The 13,487-nt window shown below is 49.1% G+C and overlaps 1 protein-coding gene across 1 annotated transcript; it reads left to right on the top strand.

The window, feature by feature from the left end:
• The first annotated feature begins 2,155 nt into the window (after positions 1-2,155).
• On the top strand, positions 2,156-9,000 carry GSTM4 (glutathione S-transferase mu 4). The gene is made up of 8 exons (XM_086719895.1): positions 2,156-2,233; positions 2,398-2,473; positions 2,919-2,983; positions 3,257-3,323; positions 3,425-3,525; positions 4,327-4,449; positions 4,507-4,617; positions 6,676-9,000. Exons 1-8 carry the CDS (start codon positions 2,156-2,158, stop codon positions 6,763-6,765), a joined length of 711 nt encoding a protein of 236 aa, XP_086576021.1. The 3' UTR covers positions 6,766-9,000.
• The last annotated feature ends 4,487 nt before the right edge of the window (positions 9,001-13,487 follow it).

The raw sequence follows: 13,487 nt of genomic DNA on the forward strand, positions 1-13,487 counted from the left end.
TGCCAGGCAATGCCTCTTTCTCCTGTGTTCCACCTCTCTCTCTCTTACTGTCTCTCAGTTTACACAGGGAACGTGTCCCATAGCTCAAAACATCTTTCCCTTCCCAGTTGCCCAGGACTTCCAGTTTTACAGCCAGGATTGTTTCATTCACAGGGTCTACTATTTGACAGCATCTCGGTGGTTGTTTGCCAATAAAGGAATGGCCAGATGGATGAATGCCAATGGAGCAGTGTCTGTTCTACCCATTTTACATGTTATTATTCTGCTTCTTGTTAACTTCCACGTGTAACTTTCTCGGTGGAATCTAGTAATGTTCAGCTGTTCCAGGCTGAAGGTGTATAAAACTCAAAATGACAACTCCTTAATGTATTCTGAAAACACAACTACTAAGAGAGCCAGCTTATGTGTGTTTGGCCCTTGACCACCATCGCCTCCCTGTGGGCAAACTTACCTGGAATTCACCTTGACCCAAAGGCTGCATCCTGAGCTTGGACCCAGACCTGGAGGACTTGCTGCTGGCAAGGGGGTGAATGGATGGGGAGCACGTGCAACAGAGGCTGAGCTCTTCCTGCCTCGGGCGACACTCTCTCCCAGCTCCTCAAGTTAGTGGAGATGGGCAGGCCTCTGACTTCTGTAATTTAATAGGAATTCGGTGTTGCCTCTGTGTCCTCCTCATTCCCCGCTCCACACTCGATCTTGGTACTTTGAAATCCTTACTGAATATTGGGTTCACACTGTGGACAATTAACAAAGTGTTCATTTTAAGCTTATTTTTCTGTAGTGCACCAACCTGTGCTTTCACTTGTAACCCATTTGTGTTACAAGGTTCCCTTCTTCTGCTGTCACTTCTCCATGAAACCTTGTTTATACAAAGGAGAGTGAGCCCCAGGCCAAGCTCTGTCCTACTCGTCTAGTTCTGAAAGAGTCCTCTGCCTTCAAAGAGCAATGTCAGCAGCTAGGATATTGTTGCTGTGGAGGTTGTGCCACGTGTCACAGATCACAGAAGGACTTCAAGGCCACCTGGGCCACCGTGACATACGAAAAGCACACATGGGTCACAGCTAGGGCCGGGGCTGGAATGCATAGACCTAGGCAGCCCCGGGTGTGCAGGGCCAGCCTGAGTGTGGTCCTGTGGGGCGTCTTCCACCCTCCTGCTGACCACCCCCTCTGGCTGCCCTCTGAGGCAGGACAGGTGCCTTCCCTTCCCCCTTCACTCACATTCTGTGACCAGCACAATCCCTGTCACTGTGCTGTCCACGTGAGGGACATCTAGCTGGCTGGCAGGACATCTCTGGGGCTGCACCTCATAACCCTGCCCTTTGCCGGGACTGGTTCTGGATTCAGATTCACAACTTCAGACATAAGGGTAATTGATTCATTTCCACTTGAGCCTGAGTCCCAGCCACGTGACTGAAGGGATGGGCCCTTGGGAAACACTGAGACCACATTTCCTATTCTTTGCCCCTTGTCCTGGGTGGTAGTTCCATCACTGATAGTCTGTACTCCAAGACATGTCCAGGGAGAAGTTTTCAGACAGGACCGAATCCTGGGCCTCCTGGGCCTCCCGGGACAGGTGCTGCTGTAGCAAACTCCGGATGAGGGATACCGCTCTTTGGCCTTAACTAGACAGAGGATCCCAGAGCAGCCGAGGGTTGAAGCCAAGCGATGCCTACCGGGAAAGAGGGAGAGGAGTGAGCTCTGCGATCCGGACTAGTCTCCCGGTGCCCTGCCAGCTCCCAGAACTAGAGACAGAGCTCTGGATGGGGCCAGGAGCCGCGGGGCTGTGGGGAACCGGGGCGCTCTAGGCCGGTGGCCTTCAGCCTTGGACGAGGCTACTGCACCCCGGCGACTGGAGGACGACGCACTAGGTCCTCCTGCAGCCGGCCTGGCCTCCGGTCGCTGTCGCCTCCTTTGGGAGCGGAAGGAGGTAGAAGGGGGGCAGGGCGGAGCACAAGCCGGGCCTAGGGGCGCAGTCAGGCCCCGCCCCGGCCCCGCATGCACGCCGGTCAACTTCTAGCTCAGTTCGGCTTGGGCCTTATCCTAAGACCACGAAACGCTGACAGCCACCATGATCTTAGGTTACTGGGACATCCGTAGGGTGAGCGAGGGGGCGCTGGGGGTGGGGGTGGGGAGAGGAGGGGCGCGAGGGCAGGAAATGGGGCCAGCTGCCAATACTCCCAGAAGGTTCCAACTCCTGGCCAGCTGCAGTTCAGCCATTACCCGTCCTTCTCAAGTGGGCGTGTGTCTGAGTCCGTGTGTGTGTGTGTGTGTGTGTGTGTGTGTGTGTGTGTGTGTCGCGCGCGGGTGGCGGCTCTGGGAGCTGAATGAGATTATCTGCAGCAGAGAAAAGCAGGATGTCAGGACTTCTCTGATGTCTTCCTCGGGTTTCCCTCCTAGCGGGCTCACGCCATCCGCCTGCTCCTGGCCTACACAGACTCACACTATGAGGGAAAGAAGTACACGATGGGGGATGGTAATGGCATCCCGTCGAGTTCTGACTTGTGCCCGGCTCCTCCTGACTAGTGACCAAGCCCCCCATGCCCTGGCCATGTGCTGCTCACCCCTGCCACTCGCCCCAGCTGGAGCAGGGCCTGCCCTTCCCTAATTCCTCTGAGCCGTGCAGCAGCTTGGCCTTCCAAGGCAGGACAGAAGAGGAGGGTGCTGGAGCCCCTGAATCAGTAATCGGGTGGATTCCCCTTAGGACTTACCTAAGTGTTTTGTAAGATACTGCTGCGGGTTCCAGAGTCTTATAAGCGTTCTTTGTCCCCAAACATGGAATGTGAGACTTAGTGGTCCAGATTCCAGATCCACCTGTTTGGGGGGCTTTGCCACTGACTCCTCATCCGCACCCCCACCCCCCAGTCATCAAAGGAGGTGGGGTCTGGGGAGTCTGTTTCACTCCCTGTTCTCCACCACAGCTCCGGACTATGACAGAAGCCAGTGGCTGGATGAAAAATTCAAGCTGGGCCTGGACTTTCCCAATGTAGGTACAGGGGTGAGAGTGATGTGGGGACAAGTGAGGAGGTGGGGGTCTCCGCCATCTGCTTTCCCAGCTCAGAGGTTTCAGGATTTGCTGCCTTCTTCTCAGGCTCTCAGCTTCCCGGTTCTCCGCCATGCTCTAGGTACCAGCCCGGTCAATCATTTGCAATATGCTGATTTAGTGCCTACCATAAGCCAGGCACTGAGAGTGCCCTTGTTCAAGGGAGGGGGTGCAGGGGGCCCGTGGCCTACCCACCTGCCCCAATTGCCCTTGCAGCTGCCCTACTTAATTGATGGGGCTCACAAGATCATCCTTTGCTACATTGCCCGCAAACACAACCTGTGTGAGTGGGGCTGGGGACGGGTTGTGGGGAAGAGGTGGCCATGCCCCTGGGCTTGCCTGGGGTGAAATGGTGACAGTGAGTCTCCTTTGTGTAGACTGAAGGTGGGGAGACAGAAGAGGAGATGATTCATGTGGATCTTTTGGAGAACCAAGCTATGGACGCCTCTAATCAGCTCACCAGGGTCTGCTACAGCCCTGACTTTGTGAGTCCCTTCCCTGGACCAGGCTGGGCTGGGCCGGATTTTGACAGGACTTTTGCGATCCCGTACTTGACATTTGAGCCCCGTGGAGCTTCTGATCCCCAAGCCAGTCCCTATACTGTCGTCAAAGTGGCCTTCTTAACTCAGTGCATTAGATGAAACCTCTGACTCAGTTCTTGCTAACCTTAAGATAGAGTCCAGTCCCCAAGTTGGAAATTTAGTTCCTAGACAGTGTGTTTGCCTTGTTAGCTCACACTGTCTCCTGACACCCCCAAGTCTGAGCATCTTTGTGCAGCAGGCAGCTCAGGGGCAGCCACAGGGCTTTGTACCTCTCTCTTCTTTCTCTCAATCTCACAAATTCTACATCTTTCCAGAAACTGCTCAAGTGCTGCTCCTATCTATCACCCACAAGGTAGACTATAGAATATCTTTCCATTAGGCCGTTTCAGTTATGTCTTCTTTGCTTCTGTCTGATGCCTGAGTCCAGAGCTCTGCCAGGCTCTCACAGCACTCCTGGGTTGGACCGGGGGGCGGGGGGGCGGGGGGGGGGGACGGTGGCGTTTGAAGATGAGTGGTGACAAATTCAGGGACAGTGAGGTGTTGTTCTCTGCCTTCCCTCTGCCTCTCCCAGATGGGAGGTGGTGCCCAGTAGGAGTCTGCTGAACACAGATTGGAGAATTCATAGGCTGGACAATGGCCCAGCTCCAGTGGGGGCACTGGGGTTCATGCACAACCCAGGGGAGCCCTGCATATCTGCCCAGAGAGTCTGTGCCTGAGGGTGGTGATGGCTCCTCTGTGCCTCAGGAGAGACTGAAGCCTGCGTATCTGGAGTCCATTCCAGGCGAGATGAAGCTGTACTCACAGTTTCTGGGGAAGAGGCCTTGGTTTGCAGGGGAGAAGATAAGGGGAATGCTTTGGGGGATGGGGGTTGTCATTTCTCCCAGCTTCAGAGTTAGGTGCTCATTTGTTCTTTGCCCGTCTTAGATCACCTGTTTGGATTTCCTGGCTTATGACATCCTTGACCTGCACTGCATATTTGAGCCCAAGTCTCTGGACGCATTCCCCAACCTGAAAGAGTTTGTGGCCCGCTTTGAGGTGATTCCCCTATCCTCCCTACTAGTTATTTGTCATTTGTCTTCTGTCTTTTCTCTGATCCTTTCCTAGTCTTAAACTAAAAAAAAGAATGGCTAGATGTGTGGAGGATTTGCTTTATGCCGGACTGTGCTCACATCTTACCTATATCGTGGGAAATTTAATCTTTATGACACTGCATGGTGGCAGCGCTGTCACCTCCACGTTACAGATTAGAGCAACGAGGCAGAAAGGAGAAGGCATTTTGCTGAAGGTCACAGAGGCAGTGCAGGCTGTCCTAGGCTCCCAGGCAGTGGCTGGTTGCTATGGGCTGCAGTGAGTGTCTCTCCCTTTCCTGCACCAGAAGGTACGCTTCCGGACCTTTACTTGTCCGGGTCACACGCTCGGGACCACGTGAATGCAGCTGATGTTCAGGAGTGTGCGTGTCGCTGGCGTTAGTGGAGTGGAGACGGGGGAGGGCTGATACTGCATGAGAAGGACACAGACAACATTTACTCTGCGCCTCCGGGCAGCTTCGCAGCAACCTGATCCCCGGGTGGGGCTGCGCTGAGACCCCAGGTGTGTAGCTGGTTCTGGGAGGTGAGGACATAAGCGGGGGCCCCTGCGGAAGGAGCTCATCTTGAGTCTTCTGTGGCGGGGCACTCTTCTTCCCTTACCTCCGTGTGTCCCTTTCCTTCCTCATTCCAATTACCTAAGATTCTGTGTCAGAGATGGGAGGGTCCATTCATTGTAAGTCCTCTTTGCTGACCTGATCTTGTGCTGTGTGCGAGGCACTGTGTCAGGCACAGTGGGGAAGCAAGGGTCCCGCAGCCAGCGTCCTGGGACTCAGTGCAGGCAGAGGACCACAGGAGCACCCAGCCGTGTGGTGTGGGTGCTACCAAGTGGAGGCTGGGGGTGCACAGCCTGGGCCTCATCTGACGTCACCGGTCACCCTTCGTCACTCGCTGGAGGGCACAGAGTCTGCTTTATGAGAGATGTGGGGATTTGGGGCACTCGTCCAGCAGGATTTTCAGCCTGCAGTCTGTTTCCCTTTCCCAGTCCCCATCGAGAGATCTGCTTTCTCAGCTGGTTTGTATCAGCCCTGGTTCTGGGCCCGGGTGACTGGGCTTGGGGATTATGCCAGAGCTCCTGGGACCGGCTGGCAGGAAGGACAAAGACAGCTGTGGGCTGCCGTGTGTGGCCTGCTCAGTACAGGCAGTCCCAGGATGTTTGAGTCCTTTAGAACTCACTGGGCCCTCCATGTCTTGGGAAGATGGTGCTCAGACATCCCTGAGTGCCATCTGCCCAATGGCTGCAGCAGGAACTGAGAGGAAGTAGTTGGTTCCCATGACATTGGGCTCAGGTACCAGGCCAAGCAGTTGGACTTTTTCCTTTCAGAGAGGGTAATCAGGGTCTGGCCTGGCCTGACTGTCACGCTCCCTAGCCTCTCCCTTTCGTGCAGGTTTTGCTGAGTCACTGGGTGAGGTCTGGCCTCTGGTGCCAGCTGCCCGGGCTCATTCTGATCCCCCCTTTGTACTGGGGTTCCCTGTGTGGCAAACCCTGGGAAGCCGGGAGCCTCCCTTGGCAAAAGGAGGGTGTTTGTAAGACAGAGAGGGATAGGGCCTCCTGAGAGGGTTGGGTGGGGAGGAGGGGGGCGGCAGAAAGAGCACAGACCCGGAAAGAGAGCAGTTGCACTCGAGCCCCTCCCCCCTACTCGCCCTGGGAGCCTGAGGAGGCCCTGGAGCCCTTTGTGTGTCTGTCAGCTTGCCTTCTGATGAACGGAGAGAGTAGGACCTCTCGTGTGGGTGGTTAGTGGAGGTTCTACACCTGTGTCGTTGTCTCCGGTGGAAGTACAGCCCCCAGCACAGGGTAGAGTCTCCAGATGTGCTCTTATTTGTCACAGTGGTCACAGGTAGCTGGAAGATGTAAGTTAGGCCAGTTGTGGTTGACAGGAAGACTGTTTTATGTCTTGACACTGGACCTCAGGAGGACTGGTGCCATACTTGATGTGCCTCAGTAGGACTGCTTGAGCCCCAGCGGGGCAGCAGATCCTGATGGTGGGCCTTCTTTTTCCACCCGCAGGGCCTGAAGAAGATCTCTGCGTACATGAAGTCCAGCCGCTTCCTCCCAGGCCCTCTGTTTCTAAAGATCGCCTTTTGGGGCAACAAGTAGGCCTACGCGGGAGGCGATGGGAGGGAAGAGCCAGAGCTGTGGCTGCCCTGTCTCCCCGAACAGCTTTCTTGCTTCCTTGCCCTTTGTTACATTCCTCTGTCCCCATGAAATACCTTATTGGCACCCCCCTTTTCCCTCTCCCTGTTCCGTTTTCATCCAGGCCCTTTGACACCGGCTCTCCACTTTGGCACATTCCCTTCCCCACCAATGTTAGCCCCTGTGCTAGAGCCAGCCAGACCTTTCTTCCCTCAGTGGTTGCTCTACTTTCAGGAGCCTGACTGGCTCCTGGTCTGTAGTGCTCAGCCCCGAGCTCCCTGGCACTGCCCTGAAGCCCAATATGGCCTGATGTATACTCCTGGTTCCCCCAGGGTGTCCCTGCCCAGCCCAGCCTGATCCCCAGTAAAGCCTTACTCACCCCTGACACATCTTGTCTTCTTCACTCCTGGCCGTTTGATTCAGGCCCCACTGTGTTTTGTGATATGCGAGTCCCATTTGCTGTTGTGCATTGGGCCGGCTTGGTTAATGGGGATGTGTGTGTGGTGCCCAGAAAGGGGGCATGTAGGGTCCTAAGGATTCTTGTTCATTTGTATCTCTACTTCATATACTTCTGTGCCTCTGCGTGGGGTCTCTACAAAAAGAGAGAGGCTCTTCTGTGTCTGGGTTCCTATTTCATTCAGCATTCATGGAATGCCTCTTGGGAGCTTGTAGTAAGTACTCTGTGTTGTGGTTCAGGGGCTCTTGGGGGTTGGGCAGTCCACTGATAGTCTGGGATCCTGGCTGACTACATTCTGTCACCCTTTCCTGGGTGTTTTCCCTGCTTTAGATACCCTTCCTCTGTGTTTTTAACAACTGTGAAAGGTGAATTGAAATGTAATCACTTATGTTAAGGGGTTTGGGGGCACCTGGGTGGCTCAGTAGGTTAAGTGTCCGACTTTGACTCAGGTCATGATCTCGCGGTTCCTGAGTTTGAGCCCTGCATCAGGCCCTGTGCTGACAGCTCAGAGCCTGGAGTCTGCTTCAGATTCTGTGTCTCCCCCTCTCTCTGCCCCTCCCATGCTCATACTCCTGCTCTCTCTCTCTCTCAATAATAAATACACATTAAAAAAAATTTTTTTTAAAGAGGGGGTGTTTAAAATGCAGTGAGGAGGCTATTAAGGAGATAGACCTTATGCACATCCTCATTAATGAAACCATAAACTTTGAACTGGGCCAAATTGCAAAGATTCCAGACTCTGCCCAAATGCCTGCAACTTTCTTCAGTTAGAGATTTTGCTCAGTAATAGACTTAGCAACCAACTATATTCAGCCAACGTTAGTTTTCTGCCACCAACACCAATCACAATTCTTTGTAAACACATATAAATGTCTTTTAAAACCTTTGCCTTTTGTTCCATAAGGGAACTTGGGTTGCTGCCCAAGTCTGTGCTCCCTGAATTACAGTTCTGAGACCCTGAGTACATGCTTTTGTTTTATTTCATCTTTGCCTCTTGGTCCACACGACATCTCTCAATAGAACAAGAAAGGATAAGAGTAAAAAGGAAAGAAGTAACAGAAATTAGGAGTGACACTAAGTTAAAAGATCAGTAGAGAGAATAAAAATACTAAATCTGAGTAAAATAGATGTAGCTCTAGAACAGGAGTTGGCAAATGTTTTCTGTAAAGGGCTAGATGGTACATATTTTGGGCTTTGGGTGCCATATGGTCTCTGTCACACTTACCTTGTCATCGTAGCATGTTAGTTTGCAAGCTCCTCGGGATCTTCCCAGATATAATCTGAGACTGGCCTCTGTACTAGGAGGGCAGGGAGAGACAGAAGAAACAGGCGGGTCACTCCAGGTTGGTAGGTGGCAGGTTTCATGAGCATGGGATCTTACATATGAGGCTTGTCTTGGGTGGCCGCAAGGCGAGTAGATCTCCACACCCACCTGCCAAATCTTAAAAATTTATATAGAGACCTTGACTGGGTTCAGTCCTGTGTACCGTCCAGATGGTCTCAACATCAAATCACTATCTCAAGGCTATGTCATTGACAATGGTAAATAACCTTACCTTAACAACAGCTAGCCCCTCAAGGCTCTGGAAACCTTGCTTCCAAATTCCTAGAGACTTATGCTATCCCTGACCCCCTTCCAACCTGAAGGTATATAATCTGTCATCCGTCACAACCCCAATGCAGCTTTTTCTGCCCACGGGTCCTGTCCCCGTGCTTCAATAAAACCCCCTTTTTATACCAAAGACGTCTCAAGAATTCTTTCTTGGCTGTCGGCTCTGAACCCCCACATTTCCACATCATTTGGTGACCATGAAGGGACTCAGTCTTCCCATCTAGACTCTGAGCCTCCGTGCGAACTTGGTGAGTACTTCCTCTCTTCTCCCTTTACTTTCATTCCAGGGGCTTTTCAAGGAGGATGGTCTTATTGGAACACTTTCACGTGCATTGCACGGGCTGTAATCCTCTAGCCTGTGGCTATGCTATGGGGAAGAGAAAGCCTGCCTTTTGGCTGGAGGTTAGTACCATGACCAGAAAGGTAGTAAGAAACCTGATGCCCTCTCTTTATTCCTGTCCTTATACAAAGTTGTCTGTCTTGGGCACAAGACAGCCACCCAGGTGGCTAACACTGCTGCCGATCTCAAGATTCCCATATGAGGTTTCCTCCTCATCGGTATAATGTGATCCCCTCCACATCTCTGGTCTGGCCACTTCTGGCAGCGGGACTTCCACTTGGAGCTGGTGGAAACTAGTGCCCAACTGAATTAAAGCCCAACCAGGGACCGTTTCCTAGAGAAGTTGGCTGTAGAGACTACATGGGTTGGAATGTTGCTTAGACCGTGATGGATTTCTGTCTGTACTGTTTTCTGTCAGTGTTCCCTACTAACTACTTAAACTACAGAATTGGGTAATTGTCCCTTGTAAAACGTTTTTAGTCTTTTCCATGGCTTAAAAAATAGCATAACCTTCAAGGCAAGGCAATAGCACGGTTTCACTGCAAGACTTGGACACAACGTGGCATGGTATTTCAGTACATTCACCAGGCACCCATCTGTAGCCTAGTATGCAATGAGGAAGTGAGGGGACACTAGCATCCCTCCTATGGGGCCTTTACAGCAGGATGGTGAGCAACAGCGATTTTCGTTCGACGCTTTTGACACAGGGAACCTCTGACATACCCTGCGTGGGATGCCAGCTGGGAGTTGGGGGGATTTTGGTAATGGACCTTCTTTCTTCTTCAGTCCCCAAGGACTCTCCCTTGGGATGCCTTTTAACCCACTGAAATCAATTCAGATTGCAAAATTTAGAAAAGGACCAATCTGCTATAACACTGCATGACTTCAGTAGGATCTATCAGTTAGATCTCTTCTGTAGGAAGCAGGGCAAATGGATGGAGATACCCTAGGTCCAGGCCTTGGGGGCTCTAAATCAGGACCTGGATCTAAGGGCCTCTTGCAGAAAATGTTTGGTCACTAACCAGGCCAGTCAACTCCCTCCTGATATATTGGATGATAATTACCTAAATAGGCCTCCTCCTGATGGAACCCAGGTGGCTGGAGGGAAAACAGGCCATCTCTAACGAAGGGGACACTTTGTTTTGGGGGAAGTTTCCTGTCTTCTCTGGCCTGACGTGGACTACGTATTGCCACTTTAGTGGAAAAAAAACAAAAATAAAAACATGTCATCTGCCCATCTGTCTGAGGTGATGAGGTTTAGAACCAGGAACCTTCTTTCTCTGCCTTCTGGCAGACCCTTGCCTCTTCTGCCTGCCCCCCTCCTCCTCCTGTTTCCATACCACCTTGGGTATGGCCTATATAACTGGTTCCTGTACTATCCTAGGTGCCTCTGGCACCATTGGCTTCTGCTCCTACCATTCCTGTCAAGGAGTGAAAATCACCCCCCTTGGACTGCCCACTTCAGATTGCCTCACTGGAGCCCAGGGTAAAAATTACCAATGGGGAACAAACTGATTGACTTTTGAGTGGACCCAGGTGGAACATAATTTGGTTTTTAACCTGATTTAAGTTTGTGGATGTAATTAAGATAAACATGCCTTTAGAGTTTTCAGCCTTAAATATGAAATTTTTATTCTACCAAGGTTAACTAAAGGTCAAATAAGCTGGTGTTATTTCTCTTGCAATCTGTTAGCAAAAAGACAACTTAAAATGATGGTTAATTTTGTCTCAAAGTTTTCATGGGTAATTGTGAAGATAGCTTTCAAAGTCTTTGGTAACCTGAAACTTTAAAGTTTTGTTTGGATGACAAATTGGATTGAATTCGTTGGACTTCTAGGTCTTTTCCAAATAGGATAAAGTGCCAAAGCATTGATTACAAACATAAGGTTTATCTGCATTTGACTTCTTATTGCAGAGAAATTAAGGATATTTGGGTCTGTTGGTGAACATCTTTTGTGCTTGGTTGATTCATGAATTTGCCATCTAAGGAATTCTGGTATAACAGTTCACAGCCAGTTACTACTTAGTTTTCACTGGAGACTAAGGTTTCTAAGAATGCAAAATTCTGCTAAATGTAATTAAGACTGATGGAAATAAGGGAAGCAACTCTTACAAAGGACATAAGGAATGGAAATACATTTTTTTGTTGAAGGTAAAGGAAAGTAATTTTGTCCTAAAATGAGACTGGTTGTTTGGAGGGAAATGGCTTGGGACAAAAATGAATGAAAAGGAAAGTTGTAGAAGGTTTGTGAAGGGAAATCTTTGGAAAGGAATTTTATGTGTGGCCAAGACAGACTAAGGTTGAAATGAATGGATTTTAAAAGTACACTGGTACGGGGCGCCTGGGTGGCTCAGTCGGTTGAGTGTCCGACTTCGGCTCAGGTCACGATCTCGCGGTCCGTGAGTTCGAGCCCCGCATCGGGCTCTGGGCTGATGGCTCAGAGCCTGGAACCTGCTTCCGATTCTGTGTCTCCCTCTCTCTCTGCCCCTCCCCCGTTCATGCTCTGTCTCTCTCTGTCTCAAAAATAAATAAATGTTAAAAAAAAATAATAAAAGTACACTGGTATAAGATTGAAATTCTCCTTTTCTCTCTGTTCAAAAGACAAAGTTTCTTGAACTCTTGGTTTGTACTTGGCAAGAAAATGTAAACAAAGTTGTTTTTTCTTTGTCTGCCTGGAAAAACCAGTTTCTAGTCTTTGTCTTTATCAGGTCTTTGATTATCTATAATCCTATTTAGGCGTGCGCTTTAAATCTTTCTAAGGTTTTAACAAACTTCCCTGAGATTTAAAATTAAACTGACGTCTCTTTGACTAATTCGGCTTGTTTATTTGGTATCTTATGTTCTGGTATAAGGTTGTCACTCGATATTCTGATTATTGAAGTGTTCTGTGTCACAGAAGTAACTGAATTTCCTGGTCAACTGCATCATAATGAACTCTCATCACATTGTTAACAATGTTCATTTTGGGTTTTTGTATTTATAATTGTTCTTATTCTCTTACAAAATGTGTTTCATCTTCAAGGAGATTGCTAAAAAGGGCTTTTGACAAATACAGGTATTTGATATCTTTAATATCATAAAACTGAAATGGGAAAGAATTTCCAGAACTAACTAAAAGCTGCATTTAAACTGAACAAGAATTAGTAACATGAGACTAAATGAATTCAGAAGAAATGAGTCTAGCTTTTGTGATTCTTGTTTGAAATATCGCTGGTTCTCTAACGTTCTTCCAGATTGAGGAAACTTTCTCTTAAGAGATCTATGACCTACCGAAATGTGATAAAGTATTCACTTGTGAATAAACTGAAACATTTAACTTTTCTCTCTACCTGAACCCTTTGAAATGCAAAAAGTCTCAGTGAGTATTCTTTCTTCCATGGCAATCATAATCACTTATATAAGTTCAATGAGAATCTATTCTTCTTGTAACAGGGCACCATTGCAAACATTGGTTATTTTACCAAGGCTTTGACTGGAATGCCATACATAGACTCATGATGAAAGGGCTTTAAGGAACTAAGGTTGACTTTATTTTATTTTATTTTTATTTTTATTTTTATTTTATTTTTGAGAGAGAGAGAGAGCATGAACAGGGGAGGGGCAGAAAGGAATGGGGACAGAGGATCCGAAGCAGGCTCCGCGCTGATAGCACAGGGCTTGATGCGGGGCTTGAACTCACAAACCACGAGATCATGACCTGGTCTGAAGCTGGACACTTAACCGAACCACCCAGTTGCCCCCAAATAATACATTTTAAAATCTGGGGTAGATTCAGCAAAGTTGCAGGATACAAAATCAATGTACAGAAATCAGTTGCATTCTTATACACTAACAATGAAGTAACAGAAAGACAAATAAAGAAACTTATCCCATTCACAATTGCACCAAGAAGCATAAAATACCTAGGAATAAATCTAACCAAAGATGTAAAGGATCTGTATGCTGAAAACTATAGAAAGCTTATGAAGGTAATTGAAGAAGATTTAAAGAAGTGGAAAGACATTCCCTGCTCATGGATTGGAAGAATAAATATTGTCAAAATGTCAATACTACCCAAAGCTATCTACAATCCCAATCAGCAATACAATCCCAATCAAAATTGCACCAGCATTCTTCTCGAAACTAGAACAAGCAATCCTAAAATTCATATGGAACCACAAAAGGCCCCGAATAGCCAAAGTAATTTTGAAGAAGAAGACCAAAGCAGGAGGCATCACAATCCCAGACTTTAGCCTCTACTACAAAGCTGTCATCATCAAGACAGCATGGTACTGGC

The sequence above is a fragment of the Puma concolor genome, chromosome C1, assembly GCF_028749965.1.
Source record: "Puma concolor isolate L17-30 chromosome C1, mPumCon1.1.hap2, whole genome shotgun sequence".
NCBI classification, from domain to species: Eukaryota; Metazoa; Chordata; class Mammalia; order Carnivora; family Felidae; genus Puma; species Puma concolor.

Bases quoted from the DNA above. Each gene is read 5' to 3' on its own strand.
- GSTM4 (XM_086719895.1), top strand. From the start codon at position 2,156: ATGGGGCCAGCTGCCAATACTCCCAGAAGGTTCCAACTCCTGGCCAGC. The intron at 4,450-4,506 runs GTTGTCATTTCT...TGCCCGTCTTAG, and splicing joins GAATGCTTTGGGGGATGGGG to ATCACCTGTTTGGATTTCCT. The intron at 4,618-6,675 runs GTGATTCCCCTA...TTCCACCCGCAG, and splicing joins AGTTTGTGGCCCGCTTTGAG to GGCCTGAAGAAGATCTCTGC.